Genomic DNA, 16,316 nt, shown 5'->3' with positions numbered 1-16,316 from the left:
AGCACTCGATACGCACACCACAATTTAGATCTCTCAAGATAGTATCTCTAAATGCGAAAGGTCTTAACACGCCCGAAAAAAGATCTCAACTTCTGCCCCATATGAAATCTATGAAAGCTGATATCATTTTTATTCAGGAAACCCATTTTAGCTCTCAGGCCACGCCTAAATTCTCCAACTTACACTACCCTCAGGGTTATCACTCCACCACTCCGAATTCTAAAACGAAGGGTGTATCCATTCTCATATCCAAGCGGACTCCCTTACAAATTACTGATACCAAGATCGATGATCATGGTAGGTACATTTTTCTTAAGGGCTCTGTACACGACAAACCGATTACATTAGCAAATATATATAGCCCTAATTCGGCACAAGTCCCCTTCTTTAGGTTAATCTCGAATCAACTGGCTACTTTTCAATCAGGTATGATGATTCTAGGGGGCGACTTTAATGTCCCCCTAGATCCTCTGATTGACACCTCGACCGGTTCCTCTACTCTCCCTTACAGGGCCCTAAAACAAATTAGACTGACGCTACAAGATCTACTTCTCCACGATACTTGGAGAACCCTTCATCCGACCGAAAAAGACTTCACCTTCTATTCTAACCCTCACGACAAATACTCTAGACTTGACTACCTTTTCTTAACCCAGACTGATCTATCCTATCTCAAACATGCGACTATAGAACCTATGGTCCTGTCGGATCATCACCCTATTTCGATCACTCTGACATTCCCTGAGACTCATGACCGCACATATATCTGGAAATTGGATCCAAGTATCCTGACTGACACTATTCACACTTCTCAACTCCGACAATGTCTCACAGATTATTTCACTGAAAACACTACCCCAGATACCTCTTCTGTCACTCAATGGGCAGCTCACAAAACTGTTATCAGAGGGAAACTCATATCCATTTCTGCTGAGATCAATAGAGAACGAAAACGTTGCCTAGCCGATCTTTTCATGCGTCTTAGAAAGTTAGAGACAGCACAAAAATGTACGCTGGCTGAGCAGACCCTCCACGATTTACAAGCAATTCGTTCCTCCATTCGTGAGGAATTGGGGAAATCTATCCGGAAAAAATATATGCTCTCTCAGAAACTCTTTTACCAGTTCGGCAATAAAAGTGGTCATCTTCTAGCCCAAGCCTTGAAAGCCAAACGGTCGAAGACGATTGTACATTCCTTACATACTTCCACAGGTAAAAAACTCACATCGAACGAAGAGATAGCCAAAGAATTCGAATGCTTCTACTCTAATTTATACAATCTTAAAAACTCTGATGTACCCCCCTTAGCTAAACTTCACAGACAACGAACGATGGAGGGATTTTTACACCAAATCTGTCCCAAAATTCAAAACCCAGACATCATATCCTCTCTAGAGGACCCGATTACCCCTCTAGAATGGAAGACCGCCCTTAAGCAGACCAAAACTGGAAAGAGCCCAGGCCCAGATGGACTGCCCACGGTTTATTACAAAACCTTTTCGGACGTTCTCTTAGATCCCTTCTGTAGAGCGTTCAACTCCATTTCAGACACTACCCCCCTTCATCAGGATATGCTAGAAGCCCATATAGTGGTAATTCCGAAGGGTGACAAAGATCCAACCAAAGCTGAAAATTATAGACCTATCTCACTACTTAATGTTGATTTGAAACTTTTCTCTAAAATTCTTGCTAACAGAATTCTTCCTCTTGTCCCTAAATTGATCTCTTGTGACCAAGTCGGATTCGTCCCTGGCCGTGAGGCCCGGGACAATACGATTAAAGCCATTAACTTGCATCACTTAATCAAAACCTCTGGACAAAAAGGTTTTTTCCTTTCCCTTGACGCGGAGAAGGCATTCGATAGGGTAGCATGGGATTACATGCACTGTGTTTTGAAAACCATCGGATTAGGACCTCGCTTTCTCCGCTTTATTGATGCCCTATACATTAACCCGAAAGCGAAAATCAGAGTGAATAATACCTTATCGAATGCCTTCTCCATACGAAACGGGACCAGACAGGGATGTCCCCTGTCCCCTATTCTATATATTCTCACCTTGGAACCTTTCTTAAATAGCTTAAGATGTAACCCAGATATCACTGGAATTAAATCTAAAATAAAAGAATACAAAATCGCAGCGTACGCTGACGACATCTTACTATTTCTCACCAATCCCCTTATAACGATTCCATCCCTTTTAAAAGCATTTGGCTCATTTAATACCTTGTCCAACCTAAAAATTAACTTTAGTAAATCCTATGCCCTCAATATCTCTCTACCCCACGAATTGGCCGAACAATGTAAACTTAACTTCCCATTTCAATGGACAAATGAGACTATTACCTATCTGGGCATACAACTCCCAAAAAATTTAGACAACCTATACGCTAAAAACTACCTACCCATCCTACATAAGATATTGTTGGACTTAAAACTATGGAACAAACCAATCTTTTCGTGTTTCGGTAGGGCTGCTATTCTCAAAATGAACATCCTCCCTCGCATCCTGTATCTTTTACAAGCCGTCCCGATTAAACTCCCCATAGCTTTTTTTAAATCGTACAAACGAGCGTGTACGAATTACTTGTGGAATACGCACAGACCCAGAATTAGCTATCACCAACTCTCCCTACCCAAAGCCAAAGGTGGCATAGGTCTCCCTGACATCGCTAACTACTACAAAGCCACTCATATGACGAGGATAATTGACTGGAACATCCACTCACCTTACAAAGATTGGATTGCTCTAGAAGCTTCGTTCGTGGACTCCCCTCTTCGACATCTTCCATGGGTACAGCGCTCACACATGTTCGCTTCGACTAAATCCCATCCATTAATAGCCCCAACTTTACAATGCTTCTCTACTATATGCGCTCAAAAGGAAATTTCATCTAATCCTGGACCAATGACTCCACTGAAACAGAACCCACTCTTCCCGCCAGGCATGCACGAATCCTTCCTTGTTAAACATTGGACTAACGATCCGATTCTCATTAAAGAGGAGCTGCACAAAAAAAAAAATATTAAAAGCCAGCAGCTACTAATATTGCAGCTGCTGACTTTTAATAATATCACACTTACCTGTCCCAGGTTCCAGCGATGTCGGCGGCAGATGACGAGCGATCGCTCGTCTCGCTGCAGCCACCGCCGCCATCCTCTGTCAGGGAATCGGGAAGTGAAGCAAGAGGGCTTCACTGCCCGGTTCCCTACTGCGCATGCGCGAGTCGCGCTGCGCTGGTTCCCCGCTGTGTCTCTGGGAACTGTGTGTTTCCCAGAACACAACGGGGGGCGGAGCCATGCGGCGGTGGGCGGAGCCATGCTGCGGTCTGGCCGGAAGTGGGTGCAGTTACCTGGATTATCCAGGTAACTGCACCCCCCTCCCCCCGAAAGGTGCCGATTGTGGCACCGGAGGGGGGGAGGGATAATACTAGCGGAACTTCCCCTTTAGGGTGAAGAACCGCTTTAACTCCTTTTACAACAAAGGAAGACTGCTCACGGCACAACAAATCGCAGAAAACTTACAAATGCCCCCAATCCCCATGTGGACCTACCAACAAATTAGACATTACCTGCAATTCACGAATAAACAAAGTGACTGCACTAGATCCCTGACTCCCTTCGAGAAACTCTGCTCCTCACAGACCCCCCTGACTCACCTCGTTTTTCGACTCATTCACTTCTATTTCAAAATTACAATCCTGCCACTTCGTTGGCTTGCAAGGCTTGGGAGAAAGACCTGGAATCTTCCTTTTCACAGGAAGAATGGGAACGTATCTTTCTACATATTCATAAAGGTTCGCTGAACGTATCAACGCAGGAAAATGGATATAAACTACAATGCCGCTGGTACCGTACTCCTGCTCTGATCCACTCCTGGGATGCAAAGACTCCGGATACATGCTGGAGATGTCACAATCCGGGTGGCACCCTCCTACACTTGTGGTGGCTTTGCTCAGCCATACGTCCTTTCTGGCATATAATACATAGGAAAATTGAAAAAATTACGAGCTCGACAATACCCTTCTCTCCAGCACTTTTCTTGCTACATCACGATGCCCACTCTAGCACGTCTTACCGAAAATCTCTCACACTCCACTTAATCAGTGGAGCAAAGCAATGCATCCCGATCTATTGGAAGTCTCCTACCATCCCTTCCATTGCAGAATGGCTTCGTAGAGTTGATAAGATAGCAAACATAGAAGAACTGATCCACATTCATGCTGACACTCCGACGAAGTTTAGCTCCAAATGGGCACCTTGGATCCGCTTTCGGACTACTGCTGACTTTCACGACCTGATTCAAAATCCCTCCTGACTAACCATCGCATATTTAGATACCCGTAATTAGCACCGAGTACCCCCTGGGTTTCCTACCACACGACACCACAGCCGTCCACCCTAAAAGGGTGTTAGTTCGTAGATGGCGAGTAGCAGATCTCCTGAACCACTGTCTGATTCTTTTACCTAAAGACACAACCTCCCCTCTCTCTGCCCTTTCTCACTCGTTCTTTATCCCGTCTCTCTTTTACATAGTTCCCTCTCCCCACCCTTCTCCCTACAAGGATACGCATCTCCAGAATAGAAGGTGTAAACCTATAACATCCCCCCTTACCTCCTTCTCGATCTTTCCTTACCTCGACACGTTCTTTGTTTTCACGGTCGGGCAATCCAACTTTAGACCTGTTGATCATAGTACAACTCTACACCTACGCAATCAAACGCTCTGATTTTATCTGCATTTGGAATCTCTTCCATAGATTTCTACATGTTGTTAACTGTTTACTTAGACCTAAGGTTCCATTCTACATCTACTGTATAACCATATCCAATTTGTTTGTATTATTCTTGCTCAACATGGATTGCCTGTTATATATATATATATATATATATATATATATATATATATATATATATATATATATATATGTATATATGTGTTATTATTCTTCTGTATGATGTATTTTGAAAACCAATAAAAACCTTTGGAAAAAAAAAAAAAAAAACATAAAGTTGAACTGATATTTCCTCCTTTTGAGGAGAATGCTCTTTTTCTCTTTTTTTTGTTAACACTAAATTTATTAGGTTTCACTTTTTAAATTTACAATAGCGGTTAGCGTAAGTACAATTATAGTTATTTGACTAGTGATGCAGGATAATAATGCCACAGACATTTCTATGCTTACTTTGTTTTATAAAAGTAAAGTTTCAAAATTACACCATTGCTTTCTCTAATAAAAAAGGTTTCTAATATGTACAATAATGGAGGCACATCCTGCTTAATATGATATGATACTATTTGCATTTAGATTTACTACAAGTACTTAGGTGGCAAGATCCTAAAGTGCACTGTAACCCTAAAACATAAGTATAATATATTGCAGCTTACAATCCTTTAATTGAGTATATGGTGGCTGCATTTGTTTTCACTTTTCAGGCTAAGAATATTTGTGCCAAGTACAGAAAATACCTTCTGATTTTACCAGAAATGCGGTGTTCTTGTCACTTCCTGTGAGCTCTAAAGGAGGCACAAAGAACCTTATTTTTATTATGCAAAATACTAGTCCCGTTAATTTGCCATGCAATGGAGATGAACAAGGGCAGACATATTTGAAATAGAGCCTGTGTGACAACCATGGCTATCTCCATAGATTCAATGTAGAAATTAGTGTAGACATGACAGGATGGGAAGTGTATTATTTTCAGGATCAAAAATAGAATGCAGCTACTTTATTTAAGGACGAGTAAGGTGAAATAATTTACATTTTTATTTCTGGGTTTTGATACGCTTTGTAGTGTAAATTTAACAGTAAATTACATACTAAGAGCAGTTTTATGTTTGTATAATTTATTATAAGAGGTTATATTAGATGGGTAGCCATTATTTGAGCTTGTTTGCCCAAATTGAGAATCGCACTGGTACAAGCCAATGGTGGAATATTAGATGTGGACCTGTCCAGCTAAAATTAACCTTGCATTTCTGAACTGGTAAATTAGCCCTCTCACCACTAAGCAGTTCACTATGTAGTGCAATATCCTGGGATGTCCACTCTACAACCCAACAAAAATACAGGCTACTGAGACGTCACACTTAACCTTCTGTTAAAATTAAACAAGACCTAGTGGAATGTATTGCCAATCAACTCTTTGTCTTAAATGATACAGTAGTAACCAGTTTAAGAAAATTGTTTGATTTCCTAAAGGAATAGATCATGTTCACTTTGCAAAGTGAAAGTTCACGTATTTTAGTGAATGAGGTGAAGCTATGCTGACTTCAATCAACCAATCATGTGCAGGTAAAAATCCTGTTTTTTTTTGTTTTTGTTTTATTTTCCTTGCACATGATTGGGTAGTTTTTGCAAAGTGAGCTTTCACTTAGTTTCCCCTAATTCATTAAGTAATAGTTCAGTTTCCAAAGTGAACATTCTCAGCACTTTTAGTAAATCAACTTCTTATGCCCTGTACACATGAGAGGATTTTCCATCTGAAACAAACGTGGGTGTTTTGAATGCAATAGAGAACCTGCTCTCAATCTTTTGTTGGCTAGAATTCTGCCAGCGAAAGTCAGATGGAGCATACACACGGTCGGAATTTCTGACCAAAAGCTCACATCCGACTTTTGCTGGCAGAATTTCTGATCGTGTGTATGGTGCTTAAGTATTTCTACAAATATGAGAAAACTATATATAATACTACAATTTTTTTTTTAAATATATTGATTGAAAAACCTAGACACAACTTACAAATGAATATGCCCTGAGCTGGAAATCTACTTACTCAAAGAAAGATTACAGGCATAACCCACTTTTAACTACACAATGGGGTTTATTTACTAAAGCTGAAAAGTGAAAAATCAGGCTCACTTCTGCATAGAACCCAATCAGCTTCTAACCCCAGCTTGTTCAATTAAGCTTTGGTAATAAAACCTGGAAGCTGATTGGTTTCTGTGCAGAAGTGAGCCTGATTTTTCACTTTTCAGCTTTAGTAAATAAACCCCATTGTGTACTTAAAAGTGGGGTATGCCTGTACTTTATCAGAAGGAAGGAATATCATGAATTCTTTAGCATACTTTACCACTTTACCACTCTGGAAGGTTTTACCCTCTTCATGATCGGACCATTTTTTTCCTATTCAGCACTGTGCTGGCTTAACTGGCAATTGCCCGGTCATGCAAAATTGTATGCAAATTAAATTTATATAATTTGTTTCACATGAATAGAGGGTTTCCTTTTTGTAGTATTTTATCACCACTGGGTTTTTTATTTTTTGCTATATAAAAAAACGAACTTCCCTTTGCTGCTCTCCTTTGCAATGAATTAACTTACTTTATAAGCACCTAGCTCTGAGCCAGCCTGATATTTCTTTATAGAGAAACTCTTACCTGTACTAGACTATTACAACAGGGTCTTGACCATTGACATCCATTAGGCACATTTCCTCAGTCAATGAAAAGTCTCTTGCTTGTTTTTTGTTGTTTTTATTAAGGGATTAACTTGGTTGGGGAAAAGGGGACATGGGATGCCCATAAGATGAATAGTTCTTTATAGAATTTAAATATGGTCTAAACTTGACAGTCGTTTCCTCAGCCCACTTCCTCCAGCATAATACTTTGGGGTACTAACTTCACCTCTCCTCCAGCACACTACTTTGGAGCACTTGCTTCACTGTCCAAATCTGATTTGATTGAGAAGAATAAATGTACTTGATGAACTACTAATCCCAGCAAGTCTGATTGCAATGTCTGCAAATCATGCCCTGCCCTCCTGGCTGCAGCAACTTGACACATAAAACCCACAGTCTCTCCCTCTGGCTCTACATCCAACTCCTGGCATGTCTCTTCCAGAGTTTACCACTGTGATTTCCACTCACTGACACCCAGCCTGTATCCCTCCTTAATGACTTTCTCCGGACATGCTCCCAACTCTCTATTCCAGCTCCTGTTCCAGGACACCTCTCTATCACTGTGTAACAGAGGCTCCCTCCCAGCTCCCAAGCATCCAGTTCATCCAGTTCACAAAGCCAACAACTCCTCCCCCAGCAGGCTGGCCATGGGTATATATGGGAGGCCTGCCTCCTGCCAATCCTAGTTGGAGATTGGTTAGGGCTAGCACATGCACCCCATGTCACTCCAGCTCTCTGTCCTGCCTCCTTTCCAGAACCTTCTCCCTGGAAACAAAGGAGGCACCTAAGAGCTGAATCACATGTCAGTCACCTACTGCTATACTAAACCACTCCCCTGCCCCCAGATCAAAACAAACAGACCTAGCTCACAGCATATGCCTGCCTAAATTTATCTGCACTGGCAGCTTACACAAAATCTAACCTAGCACCTACCTACCTAAGGTAGAGGGTGCTGCACTCACCCCCCACCAGAATACAGCTGGTCCCCACCTGTAAAAAATAAATTGAAAAATGGCTTCTGGGCCCAGGAGCAAGGGCAAATTATGTACAAAAATAGATGTATACATTCTTGTCACGTATATACACTGTACACGCCAATATATAACCCTAACTATAGGTCCCTGCAGATAGACACATGAGCACTTTGGAGCCTAATCATTGCTTATGCAGGAGGAATACTCTGACTCACAACATTTCTTGTCCTCTGGAGCGGTGGGGATGGACAGCCATCCCATCTCTGGAGTTCCTAAAAGAAGACAAAAAGGCACAACATCCTACTCTTACATACTAACTGTACACTTTAAATCTACTGAAAGGGGGTTATGATCCTTCCAGCAGAGAAAATCAGATCAACATTACCACATATTTTCCCATTTGTCCTTTTTCCTTTCAGAAGGGAACTACTTAACCCTAAAACAGAACAATAACCAAGCATTTATGTATAAAACTTGTGACAGTCCTTTTTTTGCTCCTGATAGAAGGGGCCCCTTCTCGGACAACAGGCAGCAAAGAGGTGGGCAGGGACAGTACACCCAAATGTCCTTGATCACAGTCCTCCCATAATTGTCATGGCAGCATCCTCTTCCTCACGTATGTTCAGGATCTTTGCGGAAGAGTCGCCAGGCCGCAACACCTCTCCGCCTCTGGCTGGTGATCCCTGGCCCTCTCCAGCCCTCTAAGTCTCCCGCGGCTGTGGCGTACAAAGTCCTGATTGCAGGTTGACAGAGTAGTATCTTGACTCCTGCTGAAGAGGTCCCAACCGGGTTACTGGCTCTCGCACCGAGCCCAAGCATTCACTCCCACTGTCGGGATTCGGCACTGGGGACAAAGTAGACACAACAGTTCCACTCCTTCAATCACCCCCAAAGTGAGACCTCCACAAATCTCCAGCCAAATGCCAGTGTCTACTAGTGCTCGTTCCTGCATGTCAGGCATCCACTGTAAAGCGGGTATCATCTGACTACCCTCTGCCACCTTCAACTGCCTCATGGTGTCTGCTGCTGGCTGCAACCTGTCAGCTTCCTCCAGGGTGTGGCTCCGCGCTCCAAATCTCCGTCTGCTCAGTGGCTGAGGAACTGAGAAGCAACTGCCACCCTGCACATGCTGTGTTAAACTGTCACGTACCTGAAGGCCAACTGAATTGACGAGGTTGAACTCTCTTGTATCTCCAGCCCAGGTCCCGCTGAGGGTGGAACAGAAGGAGCCAAGGGCCAGGAGGAACACGAGTGCCCATAGGAGAAGACCCAGAGACCTGTTGCAAGAATTCGCAGCTAGTCGCAGGACTATAGTTGCAGAAGTGCTGAGCCCAACACTGGAGCGAGGTACAAAGACATCAGGCAAAGGCAAGGTCAGATGAGAAGCTGGGATCAGGAGCCAGGGATCAGGTAAACACAGTCCAGAAGCAAGGTCAGTGGAGTTCCGGGGTTCAAAAGCAAGAGATCAGATAAACAGGATCCAGAAGCAGGGTCAAACAGGAGCCAAGGTCAGCAACGGGTATTCAGACAGGAAATCACAAGTTCAGAGTATCAGAAACACAGCTCTTAGACCAGTCAGCACCGTTCAGGAGTCAGGACACCCTTTAAATAGGCCGTCTGGCGCCAACTGGGTTTAGGGGCACGCTCCTGCACGTGCACACATGTGCAAGGATCTGCTGTTGTCCGTAAGTGTGCACCATGTTTCACGTAAGTGTCCGCATGCGCACGTGTGCGCACAGAATGTATTCTGACAGTTCTCTTACATAAACCCTTTTGGAACAAGCTGAAGTTAACAGGCATGTTGGTGCTAGCTGGTGCTAGCTGGTTCTGTCCAGACATGTAGCTCCACACAAACTGTGCCACAGTAGCTGAATACTGATAGCAGGCAAACTGTTCAGTGGTTGCCCAAGTCAAAGTCCAATGCCTCACTGTATAGGTCTAGCTTAAAAGAGTGTCCTCCTGTCGCCCCCCCTCACACCCTTCGACCTCCTGTCCCCCCCGCAGCCTCCGACCTCCTGTCCCCCCCGCAGCCTCTGACCTCCTGTCCCCCCCCCCCCCCGCAGCCTCTGACCTCCTGTCCCCCCGGCAGCCTCTGACCTCCTGTCCCCCTGCAGCCTCTGACCTCCTGTCCCCCCTCGCAGCCTCTCACCTCCTGTTCCCCCCCAGCCTCTGACCTCCTGTCCCACCCACAGCCTCTGACCTCCTGTCCCATCCGCAGCCTCTGACCTCCTGTCCCCTCCCCGCAGCCTCTAACCTCCTGCCCTCCCGCAGCCTCTGACCTCCCCTGTACCATCCGCAGCCTCTGACCTCCCCGTACCATCTGCACCCTCTGACCTCCCCTGTACCATCCGCAGCCTCTGACCTCCCCTGCACCATCTGCAGCCTCTGACCTCCCCTGTACCATCCGAAGGCTCTGACCTCTCTTGTACCATTCGCAGCCTCTGACCTCTCCTGTACCATCTGCAGCCTCTGACCTCTCCTGTACCATCCGCAGCCTCTGACCTCCCCTGTACCATCCGCAGCCTCTGACCTCCCCTGTACCATCCGCAGCTGACCTCTCCTGTACCAACGCAGCCTCTGACCTCCCCTGTACCATCTGCAGACTCTGACCCCGTGGCGTGACTAGAACCTTCAGGGCCCCCATGCAAGAAACCATGGAGGGCCCCCCCCCCCGACCTCCGGACAGGGCTCTTTTCTCCGAGCCCGATGGTGGAACACCAGGGCCCGGTCCCAAGTGGGTGGCCGTATATAAAGGAACCAATTTCTCCAATCTTTTTCCAGTCAGGGCACCCTTGAAGTACACCCCTAGGTGAATGGGGCGGCACTCCAACCCCCATGCAACTGTGTGCATTGCATGCAGTTGCAGCATAGTGATGATGCATTTAAGGGGTTAAAACAGGAGGTCAGTAGGCAACATATTGCCTCTCTACCGGCTGTCAAATGCCTCTGAAAAGCGATCCGAGCATGGATCGCTTTTCAGAGAAACTGCATTTTACATAAAATGTGCATACATACATGTAAACACACACACACATATATAAAAACACACACATATATATAAATGCACATATGCACACACATATAAACCAGTGGCAGCTGGTGCTCAAAATTTTTAGGGGGGCGCAAGCAAACTGAAAAATTCAGAAAAAAACATAAATTACAGCCACTGTGCCCATCAATTGCAGCCACTGTACCATCAAACGCCACCATTGTGCCATCAAATGTCACCCATGTGCCCATCAAACTCTGCCACTGTGCCATCAAACTGCCGCTGTGCCCATCAAATGCCACCAGTGTGCCCATCAAATGCTGCCAGTGTACCCATCAAATGCTGCTACTGTGTCCATCAAGCTCTGCCACTGTGCCCATCAAGCTCTGCCACTATGCCCATCAAGCTCTGCCACTGTGGCCATCAAATGGCGCCACTGTGCACATCAAATGCTGTTGGTGTGCCCATCAAATGCTGCCACTGTGAATCCCCACCGCTTGCTCGCTGTCTGCCTGCCACTTACCCTGTCTTGGTGGGGCAGCGGGTAACGGCTATGAGTGGGGTCCTCCATGCATCTCCTGCCATCCTCATCTCCCGTCCTCTCCTCCTAGTAGGCGTCCAATAGCTGCGCCTATCGTTTCAGCCAATCAGGTGATGGGTAACAGACCCACACACCTGATTGGTGGAGAGGCGGTTCAGTGTTAGGAAAGTGAATATCAATTCACTTTTCTAACACACCTGGGTGGGCTGTGAGCGTCAAGCATGGCGCTCGCAGTTCTCCTATTTTGAAGCCTATTAGAGCCTTTGGCTCTAATCAGGTGCTGCAAAACACCCCCCGCTGCTGTAATTCCGGCATCCGGCACCCCAAAAGGGACCAGACACCTAAATATGGGGGTGGCAGCGGTGACCATGGATAGATTCATGCTATGCTATGCATGAATCTATCCATTGGTCATAGAGGGGGTGGCTGGAGAGAGGGGGCGGTACTTGTGCACCCTTTTGGATGCACCGCCACTGATAAACACATGCACATTCACATACATACATATGCATACAGGCACACTCACATACATGCACACACACATGCATACATACACATACATATATGAATACACACACACACATAAAAGCATGCTCATACACACACACACACACACATACAAGCATGCTCACACACACACACACACACACACACACACACACATACAAGCATGCTCACACACACGCACACACACACATACATGCATGCTCACACACACACACATACATGCATGCTCACACGCGCACACACACACACATACATGCATGCTTACACACACACACACACACATGCATGCTCACACACACACACACACACACATGCATGCTCACACACACACACACACGCATACATGCATGCTCACACGCACACATACATGCATGCTCACACACACACACATACATGCATGCTCACACACACATACAAGCATGCTCACACACACACACACACACACACATACAAGCATGCTCACACACACACATACATGCATGCTCACACACACACACACACACACACACACACACACGCATGCACACACATATAAAGACAAATACAATAGCTAGTCTTATAGAAATAAAACGGCAGACATTTACCTTTGCTTTTCCTGCCAGGTACTGCACTGTGGGGGGAGACAAAGAGCACACACTGTGCTTTCACTTTAGCCTAATGTGAGGAGCTCCCTGCATAGTGCCGATTTCAGTTTGGCTGATGATCGGGGGGCTCCTCTCAGCTTCTCTCCCTAACAATGGCCCCCTGCAGCAAGGGGCCCGGTCGCCATTGCTCTGACCATCTCTTGTCTTGTATCATGTCTGGAGAGGAGTCAAGAGTGGCAATGGCGGTCATGGGAGAAGTCAGACATGTATGGACTATGGAGAGGAAACTATGGGATAAGACCAGAGCCATCAAGCTGGAGCCGACTGACTGAGCCCTGCACGATGCACCTGAGCGGAGGTCAGTGGCAGTGCCGTCAGGCCAGTCTGAGGGGGATTCAATACAATATTGTAAGGGGGCCCCCTTATATCAGTAAACCCCCTTAACTCAGTGTTTTCTTTCTGCGGAAGGTGGTCTATGGTCACCAGAGTCCTCCCCACATTCCCAGAGTTCCCCTTTACATCATAATCTGCAGGATTCCACCTTACAGTGCAAGGGGGAACTCTGATGTAAAGGGCAATGCTGCAGACCATGATGTAAGTGAGAACTCTGATGTAAAAGGGAATGCAGTGGGGTCTCTGGTCACCAGTGCCCCCTTTATATCAGAGTTCCCGCTTAGATCATGATCTGCAATGTTACACGTTATGTTGCACTGTAAAGGGGGAATCCTGCAGACTCTTGATGTAAGGGGTTTTATTAATCTGCCCTTCATGTAAATGGAGAAATATGGTTTGTAACTTAACTTAAACACATTGCTAATAGCTTTAGCTACATGTTTATAGCTTAAATATTGATATTTGCACTGAAAACTGTTAGTAACAAATGTGTCTGTGCCAGTAAATGACATGATTTTTTCCAGTAAAAAAAATGGTGCTGTTTGTAAATTCCATGTCTCTCATATCTATATATAATACACTCTTCAAAAGTGCTTTAAAATGCATGGTTTTCCCTATTGTGAACAAGAAAATAATGACGCTATGATGTTGGGCTGGCAAAAATAATGCTATGGGGCTGGTATGGTATGGTATTTCCAGGGCTGGTTTTTATCCCCAGTCCGGCCCTGTTTCTGGGGACCCTAATGTAGGGGAAGACACTCTGGGGACCCTGATGTAAGTAATGAGGCTCTCTGGGGACCCTGATGTAAGGAGGGGCTCTCTGTGGACACTGATGAAAGGGGGGCTCTCTGGGGACCCTGATGTAAGAAGGGTCTCTCTGGGAGCCCTAATGTAGGGGGAGGCTCTCTGGGGACCCTGATGTAAGGGGAGGCTCTCTGGGGACCTTGATGTAAGTGGGGGATCCGCACTCAGATATATAACGAGATATATATATATATATATATATATATATATATATATATATTGTATTTATATATACACACACACGTATATTATATACATGTCTGTTCTATATTGTTGTACTTATTCTTTGACTGTTTTGGTTAAAGGAGGGAGGATTGTATTGGGAGCACTGAAGTGTCAGGTGTGCCTGTGTGGCAACGGCAAATGGTTTACATAGCTCACGGTATCATGGGTCAGGTAGAGGGCCCCTTAGCAGAATTTTGCTTAGGGCCCCAGGGAGGTCAGGATCGGCACTGGTTGTGCCAAACCACTTTTTCAACCAAATCATTCATGTATTTCCAGTTTATGCATGACTTTCAACTGAGAATTTCAATACCAGAGACTGCTACATACCCATGATCAGGCTTGTGCCTCTTCATTTATATATTTTCCACCACACAATTTCTCTGTAGAAGCATATACATATGCATTGACTATGAGATTTGTATTACATATGACTATTATAGTGTATAGTGCATAATACTCATTCACAATGGACATTCAAAAAAACCAAGAGCAGTAAAAATGTATACATTTGGCAAATCCAGGGGAAAACTATGGACAATGTGAGACCCACAAAGATGTGCTCTCATAAGGCTCCTCTATTAATTGACAGAACATATATTTACAAGTATTTTATTGATTAAAAAGACATTCTGGTGTAATATTCTTAAAAGAGAAATTAGAGAAACTTGCTAGGAGGATATTGTATGAATTTCCTATCTAGTTGCAGGAAAGTGCTGCTGTGCCATGCTGCACAGAAGTATGTGCCGTCATCTGTAGGCTTAATATTTGTGATGCTTAAGATGCAAGAGCTGCCTGAGGATATTTCCAAGGAAATTCGTGTCTTATAGTCATCCAATGCTTCGGTCTTCCTAGGCTTGTAGAACAGTAACCATTTTATATTCTTGCTGTTGTCCTGAAGATACCAGTGGAGACCTTGATTTATTATATTAACCCCATCAATTTCACATTTGAACTTCGCTGTCCTTCCTGATTGCCGTATAAGAGGCTTAAAATCCTGGCAAGAAACTAAACATACACAATTTAATAACCTATTGTGACAAAAAACATTATTAATTATTATGGAGTGGAGTACTTACCTATAGAGACAATACAAAGAAGTATGGTATAAACCAGCATGTTGGACACCTTCTGAAAAATATGACCCAATTCAATGACTGATTGTGTGTTGCTCTTTGTTAGTACAAATGACTGCTCTAGCCCTTGTTTGCAGCTGTGTGTTTCTAATGAACTGCAAAGTGTTTCATATGCAGCAAAACCACAAATAATAACCACACGACATTCGGCAGAACGCCTGACATATAAATATTAGAAAGCCACAACCTTTATAGCAGTTAAAGTCACACGGGAACTTACATTTAAAAGTAACTAGAACAATTACTTTTTGATGATTTTTTTTTTTTTAAAGCTTATGTTAACAGTGTGTTTACGGTGTAATATTTCCATGTAATTAAGGTACATAGGTAGGTGTGTATGTATGAGTCTTTGTGTTGCCATAAAAAAATGAACAAAAAATACCACTGCAAGCACAAAGAGATGTACATGGCAGCTGCCATATTTAACTAGAAGTTGCAAATATGGATTTTGCCTGCAGCATTTGCAAGAAATTTGTGCAGGGGCATAATTGGATTTAAGGTGAGTATCTTAGCAAGAGTTGCTTTTTTATTCGCTGGGCAAAGTTTTTTTTTTTTTTTAATACTTCTGGCTTAACAGATTATTATGAACCTATTGCCCCTGTAGGGGTTGATTTATTAACAATTTGCACAGTCATTTGTCCAGCGAATTTGCATATACATTTATTCTGTAGATAGGCAAAACAAATGTTTTGTCTTCTGAACAAATTGATTTATTTCAGGTACTTATATAGTGGCGTCAATTTACGCATACTTCTAGCTTAACAGAT

General features: G+C 44.2%; 1 protein-coding gene across 1 annotated transcript in view; it reads right to left on the bottom strand.

The window, feature by feature from the left end:
- LOC143998038 (uncharacterized) overlaps positions 1-15,639 on the bottom strand; it is a 73,999-nt gene extending 58,360 nt beyond the window's left edge. The window contains exons 1-4 of the mRNA XM_077493817.1: positions 15,493-15,639; positions 15,086-15,421; positions 8,759-8,809; positions 8,589-8,645 (exon numbers count right to left, since the gene is read on the bottom strand). Of these exons, the coding sequence (XP_077349943.1) occupies positions 8,589-8,645; positions 8,759-8,809; positions 15,086-15,421; positions 15,493-15,532 (484 nt within the window). The 5' untranslated portion in view covers positions 15,533-15,639. The remainder of the gene's footprint in view (positions 1-8,588; positions 8,646-8,758; positions 8,810-15,085; positions 15,422-15,492) is intronic.
- Between the last annotated feature and the right edge of the window lie 677 nt (positions 15,640-16,316).

The sequence above is a fragment of the Lithobates pipiens genome, unplaced genomic scaffold (assembly GCF_037356315.1).
Source record: "Lithobates pipiens isolate NorthernLeopardFrog02 unplaced genomic scaffold, aLitPip1_a1.2 Scaffold_19, whole genome shotgun sequence".
Taxonomy (NCBI): Eukaryota; Metazoa; Chordata; class Amphibia; order Anura; family Ranidae; genus Lithobates; species Lithobates pipiens.
Note: the sequence above shows the minus strand (reverse complement) of the source record. Positions and strands in the feature narration are given on the sequence as shown.